This window comes from Nanorana parkeri, unplaced genomic scaffold (genome assembly GCF_000935625.1).
Source record: "Nanorana parkeri isolate BGI_ZX_2015 unplaced genomic scaffold, ASM93562v1 scaffold1099, whole genome shotgun sequence".
Taxonomy (NCBI): Eukaryota; Metazoa; Chordata; class Amphibia; order Anura; family Dicroglossidae; genus Nanorana; species Nanorana parkeri.
In genome coordinates this window covers 555,622-571,735 of record NW_017307367.1, presented here as the reverse complement: position 1 = coordinate 571,735, position 16,114 = coordinate 555,622, and the positions used below count along the sequence as shown (strand labels likewise).

The 16,114-nt window shown below is 42.0% G+C and overlaps 1 protein-coding gene across 1 annotated transcript in view; it reads left to right on the top strand.

Moving 5' to 3' along the window:
- Positions 1–1,749: 1,749 nt before the first annotated feature.
- The window catches only part of EVC2 (EvC ciliary complex subunit 2), a 93,729-nt gene continuing 79,364 nt past the window's right edge, over positions 1,750–16,114 (top strand). The window contains exons 1-6 of the mRNA XM_018567821.1: positions 1,750–1,791; positions 2,320–2,509; positions 4,586–4,695; positions 6,523–6,585; positions 10,028–10,150; positions 15,971–16,114. The exon at positions 15,971–16,114 is cut by the window's right edge and continues 1 nt beyond it. Coding sequence (XP_018423323.1) covers positions 1,750–1,791; positions 2,320–2,509; positions 4,586–4,695; positions 6,523–6,585; positions 10,028–10,150; positions 15,971–16,114 — 672 coding nt within the window. The remainder of the gene's footprint in view (positions 1,792–2,319; positions 2,510–4,585; positions 4,696–6,522; positions 6,586–10,027; positions 10,151–15,970) is intronic.

Genomic DNA, 16,114 nt, shown 5'->3' with positions numbered 1-16,114 from the left:
CAAACTATCACAAGCCCCTATGTGATAGTTTGAAGTGACAGGTTCTCTTTATGGAACCTGCCCTCCAACACAGAACAGACCTTCTGTGCAGTTTCTGACAGATGAGACAGGTGGCGCCATGATTGCAGCGCTCCAGTCTCACTGATCACAGAGAGCAGAGCAAAGAATGGAAGTTCTTCGCTCTGCTCCTGGTTCTCCATCCTAGCTCATTTGCCATGGTCACGGGTCCCCCAGTAGAGCGGGGGACCCTGAAAACCATGGCAGGGAGGGGGACAGACAATCAGTCTGGTACAAGTGATCGGATCAGATCGCTTGTATAAAACGTGCAGTGGCTCCCCACTGTATATTTAGCCTTGCTTGCCCGAAGCAGGGCTAAATGTAGAAAAAAACTCCCCGCCTGGACTGCATGTCCTGGGCGTCAGGCGATACTTATTCCGCACCCTGCAACTAGAGGAAACCTCGAAATGTAGGCGCCAGTTGCGATTTTTAACCCCTTCGTGACTGACGACGTACAGTGTACGTCGCCAGCATCGGGGCTGTTTAAACAGACTCCCGGCGACTTTTGCCGCCGGGACTCTGTTTGAACTTGTAGAGCCGACTGTCGGCTTTACAACAGAAGCGATCCTGGCGACTTACCTGTTGCCAGATCGCTTCTGCGATCTGCACTTCAATAGCTCATTTCTAGTGTAAAGGTGACACTGGGGGCCTTTTGGACCCCCAGCATCACCTTAAAGAGGACCTGTCACCACCATCTGCTATTACATGGGGGGGCTTGCAAGCCCCCCCATGTGATAGCAGTCAAAGTAAAGTAAAAAAAAACAGTTTTTAAAATTAAAATGAAATAAAATAAATCTAATAATAATAAAAAAAAAATTTAAAAGTCCCCCGCCCCCGCGAGCACGCGCGTCGCCACGTAAACACGCGTCGGGTGCGCCTACGCATGAAAACGACGAACGCGCTACACATGTTGGGTATCGCCGCGCACGCCGGAGTGAGAGCAATAATTCTAGGGCCAGTATTTTGGGGTATCTCTAAATTGATGACCTGTGGGGGCTTTTAAAGCGTCTTTTATTGACTTTTTGGGGTACTGCAGTTTTTCGCCGTTTCACGGTCGCACGCAATCTGTAAACTGGGCATGTTGGGTATCGTTTTACTCGTTGTAACCTCATCTTTTATATTTCATTAAAAAAATGGGTAATTTGTTGTGTTTTGGGGCATTTAATTAAATTTGTCACTAAATTTTGGGGTTTAATAAGGAGTTGCGCTAATATTGCGCAACATAAAAATTTTCAACTACCACCATTTTATTCTATAGGGTCTTGGCATTCAGAAAATATATAATGTTTGGGTGTTTTACGTCATTTTCAGGCCTAAAATGTGGAATATAACATGGGTGCAAAAAATGAAAAAAGGGCCTCAGTCATGAAGGGGTTAATGAGCATTGGCTACCTGGCTCCTGGGATTGATCCAGCCCTGTTATATGTAATGAATTAGGAGTGTATTGAAGTGCTTCTTGTGCTATGCATTCAAAAGGAGATCTGGCCAGTTGACAAGACTAAAGCTCCTTATAAATATGAGGAATATTTGGCTGGATTGTGTTGCCACATAGTACATTCCCACCTTTGTAAATGATTAGCATTTATTGTAGTAATGAGGTGCAGTGATGATGTATAAGTGTGCACATTTTCATGACTCATATTTTAGGCTTTCCCCGTTTTTTTTCAATGAACCATAAGTCTAAACTTCAAAATGTTCTCCACAGGAAAATCAGTCAGACACCGGCGTCAGATGGTAATTAGGCTGTAAACAGCTACTCCCCTCCCTGTTATTCATTGTAACACGGTCAGCAAACAGCAGCTCTGCCTTTACAGACAATACACTGGGGGGGATTTATCAAAACTGGAGCAGTTGCCCATGGCAACCAATCAGCATCTCTCTTCAGTTTGCTCAGGTAAGATTTGAAAAGGAGAGAGAGAGAAGCTGATTGGCTGCAGTGCAAATCAGCTCCACATTTTGTCTGCTCCAGTTTTGATAAATTCCCCCAACTGTCTTTATAGTTATCAGCTGAGGCCATTTTTACACAAGAGTTTTCACTGCTGCTACCGAGGGATGGCTTGACAGCTATGACATAAGAGAGGGATCATTCACAAGCTTACAACAGCCTCTGTACACAGGTACTGTAATATGGGATAGCAAGAAGAACGGTGTGGGTCACTATAAACATTTTTTAGAATTAAGCGTATTTGTTTTAGCCCATATTGAAAAAATAATGGCGACTGTGTCTCTTTTTTTGTCTCCTTTTTTTCCCCCCCCCTTAAGGTAAGTGACCAGGGAGACCGCGCTTCCATCACTTTGCTCACAAACCACACTGTTGTGTCGTCATCAGCAATGGACCTGTTGAATCTCAGCCTTTCCGACAACATTACCGGCCTGCTCATCCACTCCACCAGTTATGACAGCAGCAGTTCAACCTCTGGAATGCAGATATTTCAAAATGAATCTCTTGGAGGTAAAGCTGTGATAGTTTTTTGAAGACTAAACTATTAGAATCCTTGTCACACATCAGCGTAGAGCTTTGCTGCATGTCACAGTCACTGACTCTAAGCATAGGTAGAAGTCATGCCCAGAGTAGAAGATTCATTTCCTACAAGTCACAACAGAAGCTTTCCATTTATTCTTGAATCTATATCAAGACAGCAATTTAGAGACATTCCGACATGTATGCTGCATACAGGCATAATCACACTACTTTGTTCACGCTGCAGTAATTGCCTTATGCAGGATTACGCAGTTGTATATTGAATACTAAACGGGATCAAACATGCTCGGGGTACCCTACAGGGTTTCCTCGGGCAATTAAATAAGGTGAAGCTGGATAAATGTATTTTATAGAATTGTTTTTTAATAAAAAAGAACACCATCAAACATTATGGGGTCTATTGTAATGTTGAATGTCATCATGAAATACTGCATTATGGCCACTAGATGGAGCTGATGAACATAGGAGATAAATACTTATGTTCGTATGCTCCTTGGCTCCATCTAATGGTCATAATGCCGGATTTTACATCTAGTGCATTTCGAAATGGAAAAAAAATGTACTAAGAACATTTGTTTTGGGTGTCATTCACACAGAATGAACATTCATGGAGCCATCCTTTATGTAAATTGTTTAGAAATACACCCCTATGGCTTATTTATTCACACAATACTGAGAGCAGTGATGAGTTACAGAAAGCAATAGTCCTTGGCAATTAACTGGAAATCATTTCTTACTGGATATGACTTCGGTAAATTGAAAAGGAAGCACTTGGACAAGGAAGGACACCTTTAAGAGAGCAAATCACTGTTGTTCAGTGAACTTACATTTAAAGTGCATGCCCAGGCAAGGCCTAAGTTTACCCTCAAAACTCCCTCTCCCCCGTTAGCACATGTCCCAGTATTTTTTTTTAGTTTTTTTTTACCCCACTCAAAACATTTTTTGACTTGAACAACATCTTGTTCAAGTTTTTACTGCTGCCTGTGTTCCCATTTGGAAGATGTTTGTTTACTTACTGTGTGTTTCAAAGGTATCAACAAAACGGTAAGTAAATAAAAGTCTTCCTTCTTCTGTTTCTATTTCATGCGTTTGTGGGGCAGGACATGGAATGGGAAATCTCCCCAACAGGGACATACTCTAGGCAGCAACAAAATTCCCTGTAGAGGGGGGAAGGCTTAGAATTTCTTTGCAGCCGTCTCTGTCTCCTGGCAGAGGATGTAATCCTTACCTATGCTATCCAAAACTGAAATGCAAATATAGTGTGGAGTTGAGCTTTAAAGTGACACTAAACTCAGGAGTTAAATCTTAAAAATACATTCAAGTATCTTAACTATTAACAAAAATGTATCTTATTTGTGTATCACTCGGCTGTAGATCCTCAAATCATCACTGAATTGGTGCTGACACTGTCCTTCCTTCTAGAGAGTGACTGCTTTTGTTCCCCATGGTCCCTGTGTGTGCTGTAAAGTAGCCACCACTCCAAGCTCACTCCCCTGATGGACTACAATCTCATGTTTAGTTTACTTAGTTGTATTAAGATTGTAGTCCATGGCGGGAGCGGGCTTGGGGTGGTGACTACTTTACAACACACACAGGGACCATGGGGAACAAAAGTAGCCACCCTCCAGAAGGAAGGACACTGCCAGCACCAATTCAGAGATGATTTGAGGATCTACAGCCGAGTGATACACAAATAAGGTTCATTTTTGTTAATAGTTAAGGTACTTGAATGTATCTTTTAAGATTTACCAAATGGGTTTAGTGTCGCTTTAAAGCTAGGCGATTAGCATTTTCAGATGGTAACTGCAGCCTCCATGATTCTCTCAAGAAAAGTTAACTGTAAAATGAAATGTTTATTTTAATTATAAAACATCAGTAAAACAAAACTCGAACCAATTGAACCTGCGCCAGCAACTTTATTTTGTTATAAATGTCTGTGAAGTGTGAGGAGAAAGTGAGACTTTCAGATGTAGTTAAATTATTAGGTTCAGCTCTCCTTGCATCTCTGGATCTGTCATCTGAGAATTGTGTTTCTTTCTCTTACAGCTGGAGGTACCTTCCTTGTATCATACTCGGCATCGCTGAACACAACTGATGCCAAGAACGGACTGAAATATGCTCTACCGGCTGTGTTAACCTTTCGGAATACTTCAGGGGTACAGTTTACTAAATGCATATTTGCCTGACAGCAGTTCTAGAAAAAAGCTTTTGTTACATCAACTGCATCAGCTTTCCTTTTTCTTTTTACACCTCTCTGTGTGCTCCTTCCCTTTTTGCAGCATGAAATACAGACACCTACAGGTACCTGAATTTATCCAGATATGTCTTCATGCTAACCTCATAGGTCCAAAACCTCTATTATGCCTATTGGAAATCCATTTAATGAGGACCTGAACTGTGGACGTTGTACTCAAAAAAGGAGGCTAGCACAGTTTACCTACAGATGTACAGGTGTCTGTAATGCCATCTTTTTATGCATCTTTTTATGCATGCAGCTAGTTTTAAGTGACACTAAACTCAGGAGTTCAATCTTAAAAATACATTCAAGTACCTCAACTATGTATTAGCTGTAGATCCTCACACATCTCTGAATTGGTGCTGACATTGGTCCTTCTGGAGGGTGGCTACTTTTGTTCCCTATGGTCCCTGTGTGTGTTGTAAAGTAGCCACCATTCCAAGCGCGCTCCTGTGACTACAATCTCACTTTTAAGTTCCTAATTTGTATTGAGATTGTAGTCCGTTACGGAAGTGAGCATGGAGCGGTGACTACTTTACAACACACACAGGGACTATGAAGTAGTCACCGCTCCATGCTCACTCCTGTAATGGACTACAATCTCAATACAAATTAGGAACTTAAAAGTGAGATTGTAGTCACAGGAGCGCGCTTGGAATGGTGGCTACTTTACAACACACACAGGGACCATGGGGAAGAAAAGTAGTCACCCTCCAGAAGGAAGGACAGTGTCAGCACCAATTCAGAGATGATTTGAGGATCTACAGCCGAGTGATACACAAATAAGATTCATTTTTTATTAATAAAGTACTGAAATGCATTTTTAAGATTTAACTCCTGAGTTTAGTGACACTTTAACCTCTATAATTGAACTTTGATCAGAATAAGTTTACTTTAAATTGACCCCACTATTAGGATCACTGACTTCAGCTAAAGCTACCCTATAAAAGAAGAGAATGTACCTTCAGCTTCCTGATGGCCTTTCCGAATGTGTATTAAAAATCCCATTTGTAATCCCTGACAACAGCAGGCACTTAAGGGTGCGTTGACTACAGGGTCCTCCATCACATGTTGTGGTTCCTCCCACTGAGCCTTGTATTGATGTAGGCACTCTGGAAACCCTTTTGTCTTGTATTAAATGTTTATTTTCAAAACTAACATTGTATATACATAGTGAAAAAGAATAGATATGAAACAACTGTTTAAAGTTAAGCACCTAAAATTGATCTCCAGGTATAAAAACAACCTTGTAATGGGCTTCCCCCTCACTGGAAGGGTTAACTGCTCATTAATGTCTAAGGGACATGTGTAGTGGACTTTTGCTCACCTGAGCCCTGCAGGCTCCAAGTCCCCCACCTGCAGCCTCTTTCCCCTTCCGCTCCAGTGGTCGGAGGCCTGCAGATATCATTACAGACCATTCAGGGCACATTGCCCTGCACTATATGTTAGGATGCCAAAGGACAGTCCACAAGCTGGAGTGTAGAGGAGACAAGGTGACTGCTGAGGGAGTGGGGATTGGGTAAGTAAAAGTCCTTTACATAAGTCCCCTAGACCATAATAAGAAGTAGCATTTTAGGCTTTAGGTGTGTAGGTTAAGCCTGTTCACTTACAATAGCTGGATTAGAGGCCATATATGTAGATCATGTCCCCTTGGTTTGCAGTGACCATACCCATACCACCTCCATCTTGTAAGTATGTGTCATACAGCTAAAACCATGTGCTTATCCCTGTCTTTTGATCACTACAGATATCTGGAACAGCCTTCAGTATTATGGCTCCCTTCACCATCACCGCAGAAGAAACATCAAATGTAAGTATTGCAATGTGTCAGGTCCTCCATAATTTCCAGTTCCTTGTCTCTTATGGTCATAATGACGGTAGTGGTGTGGTGGCCTAAAATGAGCAAAACGTAAATGTTCCTTTTTTTCCAGACCAAGACTCCAGTTCTTACTGGTTTAGTACATATTTTTCTTTATTTATTATGGTCAGGACTATCAAATGACATTACATTTAAATATTGGATGTGAGTATTATGTAGTGTTTTATCCGGCCATCAGATGGGATACTAGGCTCTAGGGACTTTTTTCACAATAGTCCTACTACATGTTGAAGAAAGCCTGTTGTTTTGGGATATCAGGTAAAATATACACACAGAACAGTGACTTAAGACTAAACAACTAACTAAATATTAACAAACCTGAAAAGTTTACTTGTAAAGCAAAGAATAGAGATAAGATTCGGGTACGTGGCTACCATGAGTTTGAGGCGATTCCTGTGGGTTCGAAATTCATGGTCCTGGTAATTTGATGTGCAGATTTGCCCAGGAGAATTGATTTTAAGCCATAATGCACTGCGTAGGCTTTTGAGCTATAGTATTCCTTGAGGAAGATGGGTTTTTTTTTTTTTTTTTTTTTTAAAGCCCAACTCCAGATTTAAGCTCACTTACTATTTACAGGTCCCTCTACCCATGCAAAAGAACACCGTTGATTAATCAGAAAAATGCCTTCCTTTTCTTTAAATGAAGGTTTGTAATTTCTTCTATGTCACAAAATCCTCTTCTAAAATGTGATTTTCCCAGGTACCGGGGGAGAACATAATCTGTTGTCACACGCCGCATCCACCCTGGTAAACAACACTACACTTCCCATGATTTAATTGGGAAATATAGGACATATTGGTAATCTGTGCGGGCCGAGCTGAGGCATGTGGGGGCATGTGGGCATGTGTGTAAGCTGAGCTGTGGGCTTCGTTGAAATAAAAATGCCAACATAGGTGCCAATCAACTCATATGGGTGAGTCACGACTGTGTCCTGTGCAGATCATATCCGCCCACTGAAGGAACCGTGATGTTATCCTGCACGCTTTTCCTCTCAAGACTGCAACAAGGAAATGATGCAACCGGGTACCATTTTTCCTTAGGGAGAAAACAGAGGTGCTTGTTTGCATAAACTGGGAGAGAAGAAACAAGAGGATCAGGGGACAAGTCTGGCTGCTAAAAAGTGCTGGAAAAACAGACAATATGAAGAAAAGTGTCATTTTTAAGGCGAATACCTTGATGCTAACATTATAATTCTTTTGGCTGGAGTTGGGCTTTAAATATGAAGTCATAATTATGACAGCTGCTTATTGCTGGTATTCCTTTCGTGATGCAAAGTGAACCTAGAGAGACCAATTTATTATTAATATGATTATTTTAATTATGTAGTGCTCAGGTGTAGAAGATGCTAGACATGTCCAAATTTTTATATTCGTCATCAAACATTTATATCTGGATTTGTTCAAAGCCGCCACACATACAAAATGCACTTTCCGCCCTGGCGTGCTCTGTGGGACTTCTCACTGGGTGTCTGCATTTGAAGTTTTTCCCTGAGTTTATAGTCACAGATTTGTATGCTTCATATAGCTTGTGTATGTAATTATTGCTTGTTTACTTAGTTGGAGCATGCTGAAATTTTAGGGGGATCTTATTTGTAGTACCAGTTCAGATACCAGTGCCGTTACTTGGCATTTTCACGAGAACAGCCAGGGTTGCAGCTGATGGGACTTTCTCAGTTCTCAGATCCTGTCAAAGGATCTGTGAATGGATGACGCGGCTGTGTGGGTGGAGCCATGCACCGCCACGCTGATTTAAATAAAGAGTAGCAGCCTGTGGGGAAAAGAACCTTGCGATTCAGGAAAGTGGGAGCGCGACGGGACATTTTACGCCCTGAATATGAGTGTAACATGAATCATGGTCCAAAAGGTAAACTTTGCCTTCAAGGTTTATGAAGATTAAATGGAATAAAATAGCCCAGCACACATCTGATATTTCGTGTTGATAATCTGCTCTGCCCATGTTGTGCCATGGCCACTTTGCTTTTCAAACATTGTGCTTGTATGGGAGGGCATAATGCCCGACGACTGCATTTTCCAGCATCTAGTTAGGTTATACTTTTGCCAGGGAAAGTCAGGGGGTGGTGATATGATGGGTATAGGGGAGTATATTGCAACTTGTAGACCAGAAGTTATTTAAAGAGACTTGTTTAGAGCAAAGTGACAGCTTCTATTAAAAGAACAGCCCTGTACCTGCTGATGCTTGCCTTACCTATGCTCCCCCACCAGTCTGTTCCTCTGAGTGAGCCAGAAGTCAGTCCCATATCAGTGTCAGAACTTCCACACAGATGTCTTCTCCCATCTATCCTGTGATAGAGTTTGGGAGTAGTGACTGGGCACTCGGGCCCCAACATTACAATCTGTGTGGAGGTCACATACCCATATTTGGAATCACCAGATATTTACATAGGGTTCAGAAGGAGCAATTGAGTGGCGGAGAAGTGTGTGGGAGGTTGTTCTTGCAAGAGAATCTGTTACTTTGACTTGAGTTGAGTCTCCATGCAAGGAACGCAAAGTCCTGCAATACCATGCAGTGAGTTACAGTAAAAAAATTTAGTGCATGCCTTGCAATACTATGTATTGCCCGCATTGGGTACCATTCCCAAGAATGCCGGCACAACACACCTAGTGTACAGTACCGCATGCTAAGTGCGCTGTGGGATAGTGTGTGCTAAACGCATTGGATACCATGCTTTTAGCGTAATGCTATAGTATGACTGGACCCTAAAAATGTTTTTTTTCTTTCTGTGTCCCTGGGAGATTCGCAAAGGAGAGCAACAAAAACCTCTGTATGTATCCTTATATGTTAAAACTATTTAGTTAGGTTGTGCTGACTAAAGCTTTAACCCTTCCTCCTCCTAACCAAAAATAATATCTTCCGTCTGGAGTTGGGCTTTAAAGGTATTCTTCAGACAACTTTCATCAGCAATAAAATTACACAATCAATATGTCCAGATGTTTAATTATTGCATTACCTTAAAACAAAGCCTTCTAGAACTTGCAATATTTTTGGTCTTCGGTAATCCAAAGCCAGGGATTCCCAACTCCACCCATCAATCTAATAATGTTTAGGCCTGATGATCATAAAAAGATGCATTATTTGTATCCCTGCTCCATCCCCAGTGCAGCGCTGAGAAATAATTATATACAGGAAATTGTATCTCTTATGTTGGACAAAATTACACCCTTGTATTGACGCACTGTTAAAGCCCTGCCTGGTCTGTCTGCGAAGAATCATGGGAGAATTATATACAAAGTGTAATAAAGTAGATCCATTGCTTTTTCTCTTCCTGACTTATATGGACTTTTATTCTTTACTAGTTCGCTTCAGTAATTCATCTGGAGTGTCAGTGTTATAGCTTGTTCCCTTCTTCCTTCAGGTATTGCCCAACCATGGTCTGCACGGTGCTGGATTCATCATCGCCTTTGTTTTGTCTTTTCTGCTGACATGCGCTGTCTTACTCCTGCTGTACCGCATGAAAAAATTAAAGCCAAGACATGCAGTGAGTACATAGCACTTTATTTGAATTCTGATTATTTTTAAAGCACATTTGCAAAATAAAATATATTTATACTGTATATCCCAAATATAACAGGAACCTCTTCTTGGAAAATAAAACTTCTGTTATAAACATTTGCACCATATTTAAAAGAGTTGTGAAGTCCCAGCATACACTTTCCTGTTATAACATCAGCATTGTACTAGAGTTGTTTTTAATAAAGCAATCAAAGCTTATTTGAAAAAATCCCTTTCATGGGGTGAGCGCTGCCTTCCATCTGCCCATCTCTTTCATCAACTTCCTGGATTCCCAGTGTGCTTTGCATCTCTTTCCCTGCTGCTTGATGTGATGCAATCTCTATTTCTCAAGACTGCATATCCCACAATGCATTGCTTGCAGCAATCAATGATGATGTTACATTGTGGAAAGTTCAGACATTGAGTTGTAGTTCAGATGGCAGTTAAGTTTTGTAGTTCAGTACAGCACTCCAGTCTCATTACCCGCCCTTCCTCACTATTGCCCATTCACAATATGTTTTCTTTCAAAGAATGCAAGGCATTCTGTGATTGGAGGAGGGAGATGGTGTCACATCCCTGCCCCCTCCTCTCCTTCACCAATAACAGAATGCCTTGTAGTCTTTCAAAAAATACATTTTCTGAATGGGCAATAGTGAGGAGGGATGAGTGATGAGAGCGGAGCGCTGTCCCGCTCGAGTCCCTCTACTCAGTTCCCGGAAGCTCAGTGTCACGTGCAGGAGACCGCATGCTGGAAGATAATATTTTTATACTTTGCAGCCGCCCTCTGCACATAGCACACAATGTGTTCATGATAATTTACACATCCAGTGCAGTTTGTAAATTAACCTTTTTTTCCCAGAGTGAGGCTTTAAATTATGAAATGGTTTGTAAAGCAATTCAATAGGTGGGCCCATTCAGTTCAGAAGGCTGAAGACATTGTGTGGCAAAGACAAGTACAAGACCACTCCAGACTAAGTGGGCAGTATTGCAGTCTTTTTCTTTTTTCTTTTGTACAAATGAGCCCAGAGTTGGCAAATTTAAACCTGGAAGATGCACCTTTACTATACGACAAATGTCATGCTCTAAACTGCTACTGGAGGGAAAGGAAGGCCATATTTCTGGCTGACAGTTTACAGAAAAGACATCTGTCAGAGAATCACAAAAAGACCACCCTGGAGATGAGCAGAGCTTTCCATCAAGTCTCCCATTGCCATTGCTTTATGGCCCATGTCCCTTACAGCTAATGCCCGCTTTAAATTCACAGCAAAAACTGCCCGTCGTCTTCGTCCTCTTATATAAATCTGCCACAAAAGGACAAATGGTGTTATTATGTGCAGTCTTAGCTTTCCTAGCCCTGTCCATGAAATACGGGGCCCAGAAAGATTTCTAATATCTAATCTGTCTGTTCCACAAACACAGACTGCCTTGTACTGCTGCCTCAGGCTGCCTCTCTCATCTCTGCCTGTTTGTGAGCAGTGGGTGATATTTAGCCGTGCCGTGTAAGGGCCGCTGGCTCTGCATTATATCTTCTATTTCACGCTGATCCAATAATGGCTATTGTGATTCGATAAGAATCCTATTAAAATGACAAAATTCACAGCAGTTTTGTTTCTAAGAACAAATCCACTAGCTGCCTTTAATCTTAACCTTTAAGATCAACTCCAGTCTAATGAAGGGCTGGAAACAACAAAATAAAATCAGTTCTTCCTCCTTACTTTCTAACATGAGCACGGCTATTGAACAGGTAACCCAGCCGGTAGAAATAGGACTTCTTGCGAGTTGATCTCTGTAACCTAATTGTATCTTCCTTCTTTCCCTGTAGAGTGTGCACTGGCCTGATCTTTTATTTATTTTTTCTTACCTTGCTCCTGTAATAGGAAATTCCCTTTTTTAGTCCCTATGATATCGATGCAAGGCTCATAAAAGTCTTCCAGCGGCAGCCAACAGAAGGAGGGATCCACAGCGTGCCATACATCACTTTCTGTTGATGTAGGTGTGCTCCACAGAAATACATCTCCGAGGAGACCTCTGCCTACACAATACCTGCGGGCAAGCTCTTGGAAGTAAAAGTGGGGCAGACATTCTGATTGCATAAAGCACTTTGCCAATTTCAGGCAGCAATGATGATGATGTCCGCGCTGCCTGATGTAAACTACTGGGGCATGTTGAGGTGACCATGAATCGTTTGTAAGAATGTCACCAGCACTTCAGAAGTTCTTTCAGGATAACCTAACTTTCGGGGGCCAGGCAGGGTCCCTTCATCAGGCTTTGCCATTACAACTCAATGTTAAGCCTGATGAGGGGACCCTGCGTGGCCCTGATAGCGCTCGTCTTCATTTGACATGGTTCTTAATAAATGAACACTTGGTTATCCTGAGAGGACTTCTAGAGTGCTGGTGACATTCTTACAAACGATTCATGCAACAGGCGGCGCCATCCGCAGTCACTACGAGCACCCTTCCCTGCTATTGGGACATCTGGTAAGGAGTGCAACAAAACCTTCACACATGTTGAGCTGACCAATCACTTGGTGCAACAAAAATTGGCTGGAGTGACAGGTCATCTCAACAGGAGGACATGTCACAGAAGGATTTCAAGAAACTGGCAAAGAAAGCAAGGTTTTTTTTTTTTTTAATTTAAAGGAGAACTATGGGGTCAGTGTTTTTCCCCATAGTTCTCCTTAGGGTAACGAGAGGACACAAACTAGCGTCCTCCCGTTACCCTAAGCTCAGTATACCGTGAGCTACAGCTCGCGGTATACTGAGACGCCGCAGCCGGAGCGGATCACAACTTAGCTGACGAGATCCGCCCAGCTGCGTGAGTGACAGCTGGCTCTGCCTATCTAGAGGCAGAGCCAGCTGTACCCGCCCCCTCCCCCGTCCGTTCCGTCAGTCAGCGCTGGCAGATCGGAGCGGGAGAGGGGAATCCAGCTCCTCCCCCTGTCACGGCAGAGAGCCGTGACAGGATCGAGAGGCGAGCGAACCCGGTATGTGTTCGCTCACCTCCCGATCTACTGAGCCGACATGTGACAGTCTCATTGTCACAGGTCGGCTAGAACTATGAGGTGAGTGAAAAGCACTCATCTCATAGTTCTCCTTTAATTTAATATTAGCCCATTGCTGCATTTTCCTATCATTTTGTGTGTACCAGGAGTTCAGATTAAAAGGGAAATTCCAACTTTTGAAAAATTAATAATAATGGCACACTTCATAAAAGAAAAATTTACATTTATTATACTTTTGCATAGGAGCAAAGAAAGCATTGCAACTGCGATCAGTGGATCGTGGGTGCAGTGCTCTTGTTCCTGTAGATTTTCCTTCCCATCTATGTCTGTACTGAGGTATGGACATTCAGTAACATGGACAGGAGGAAGAGTGAATGGACTACAAGTGTGGGTATGTCACTGCACTCTTATTCACCCTAAATATGGGTATAACATGAAACATAGTCAGAAAGGTGAACTTAGCCTTTAATAGGAAAGACATCATCAGTAGAAATATATTAATCCCAAGTAAGTATATTTATTCATTGTCATAATCTAAGCCAGGTTAGAACCAGCAGACAAGAAAATGTTCTGTGTAGAAGTTGTAATTGCATGCCACCTTCCTGTGGCATCATCCCAGGGCTAGGTTAATTGGTTAATTAGGTTCATTAGCAATAGGTCAGTAATGTAATTGGGTATAAAAAGAGCATCTTAGAGAGTCAGAGTTTCTCAGAAGTAAAGATGTGCAGAAGTTCACCAATCTGTGGAAATCTGCTTCTACAATTTCAGAATAATGTTCCTCAACCTAAAATTGCAAAAACTTTAAATAAATCATCATCTACGGTATATAATATCAAAAGATTCTGAGAATCTGGAGAAATCTCTGTGCGCAAGGGACAAGGCCAAAATGCAATATTGGATGCCTGTGATCTTCGGGTCCTCAGGCGGCACTGCATTAAAGGCAGGCATGATTATGTGATGGACATCACTGCATGGACTCAGGAATACTTCCAAAAATCACTGTCTGTGAACACAGTTCGCTGTGCCATCCAAAAATGCAAGTTAAAGCTCTATCATGCAAAGAAAGAGCCATATCTGAACATGATCCAGAAACGCCGCCATCTTCTCTGGACCAAAGCTCATTTATAATGGTCTGTCACAAACTGGAAAACTGTTCTGTGGTCAGGCTAATTGAAATTTAACAACCATTTGGCAACCATGGGCACCTCATTCTCTGGACTAAAAGGTAGAGGAGCCTTCCAACGTGCTATCAACGCTCGGTTCAAAAGCCTGCATCACTGATGGTATGGGGTTGCATTAGTGCGTATGGAATGGGCAGCTTGCACATCTGGAACGGCACCATCAATGCTGAAAGATATATCCAGGGTTTAGAGCAGCCTATGCTCCCATCCATAAACCGCATACTGCATCTATGACAACAGCATGGCTTCGTAGTAGAAGTGTCTGGATGCTTAAATGGCCTGCCTGCAGTCCAGACCTTTCACCAATTGAAAATATTTGGCGCATCTTGAAACTAAAAAATACAACAAAGAAGACCCAGGACTGTTGAGCAGTTAGAATCCTATATCAGGCATTAATGGGACAACATTCCTCTCCCAAAACTCCAGCAACTGGTCTCTCAGTTCCCAGACATTTACAGAGTGTTGTTAAAAGAAGAGGGAATGATACACTGTGGTAAACATGGCCCTGTCTTAACTTTTTTGAGATGTGTTGCTGCCATCAATTTCAAAATTACCTTATTGTTTTCTTAAAATGGTAAATTTTCTCAACTTAAACATTTGATATGTTTTCTATTGTGAATAAAATATGGTTTTAATGAGATTTAGAAATCATTGCATTCTGGTTTTATGTAAATTTTACACAGCATGCTAACTTTTTCGGAATTGGGGTTGTATATTTGAAGGAGCAGCTCTGCCCCCTGGCACCTGTTGATCCTGCCAGAAATCCAGTGCTGTCCTGTGCACTCTGCAGGCTTATCTTAGACCATTTTATCAGACAGTATGTTAGGATTTCAGAACATCTCCACCTATCCTATTCTCCATAACATAAGGGAGGTGTTTTGCTAACACATTTTCTGATAACATTTCTTGAGATAGAAGTGCAGAGGACACAGGACAGCACTCGATTTCCGTCTAGATCAACAGCCATTTTTTGCACTTTTCAAACAGATATAAGAAAACACCTTAGAATTTTTATTTGATAGACCAAAAGAGAGCATATACAAAATCATTGTTAAGCAGGCTATACATGCTTATGTTTTTATTGTCCAACCTCCGGGTTGAACAAAGAAAATATAACAGATTGCTCCGTCAATGCTTACGATCGTTGATGGACGAATCCCCTGCTGTTTGTATTGTATTCTGACAGTGGCCACCATCCGTTGCCAGAATACCTAGCAGCAACCCTAGTTCGGCCAGGAGTTTTCCAACCAGCTCCTTCAGTCAGCTTATCGAGGGATGCCAGATGGAAGGGTGCTGAAGGCCGCACCCACTGTGCGAATTTTGTCCGGTTCATTAGGAACCGGCTAAAATTCATACTGTAAATATCTGGCTTAAGGTTTCCATACATGTATAGAAATAACATCAATGAAAGATGGTTATTCGGTTTGTGATAATGTATTGGGGGCCAAAGGGACATACAATACAGCATATGGTCTGCTGCAGAGCTGCTGATTTTGCTTATTAGCTCCCTTCCTATGTTATTTGCAAGTGTGTATTAAAGGCTGTATATTATTTCAAGAGCTTCCCAGATTCTCATTTAATATTGGCCTTCTTCTTTGCTTTTTGCCTCTCACGTGCTCAGGGAAAATTGCATCAAATTAACAGGGAATCAAAAAGTGAATCACCGGCCAAAGCAGCTGATGGCGTTGCCGAAGATGTGTGCGTGACTGACCGCCTGATTGACATAATCGTCTTTGAGGAACCAGAACAAATGCTTCAAGCTTTA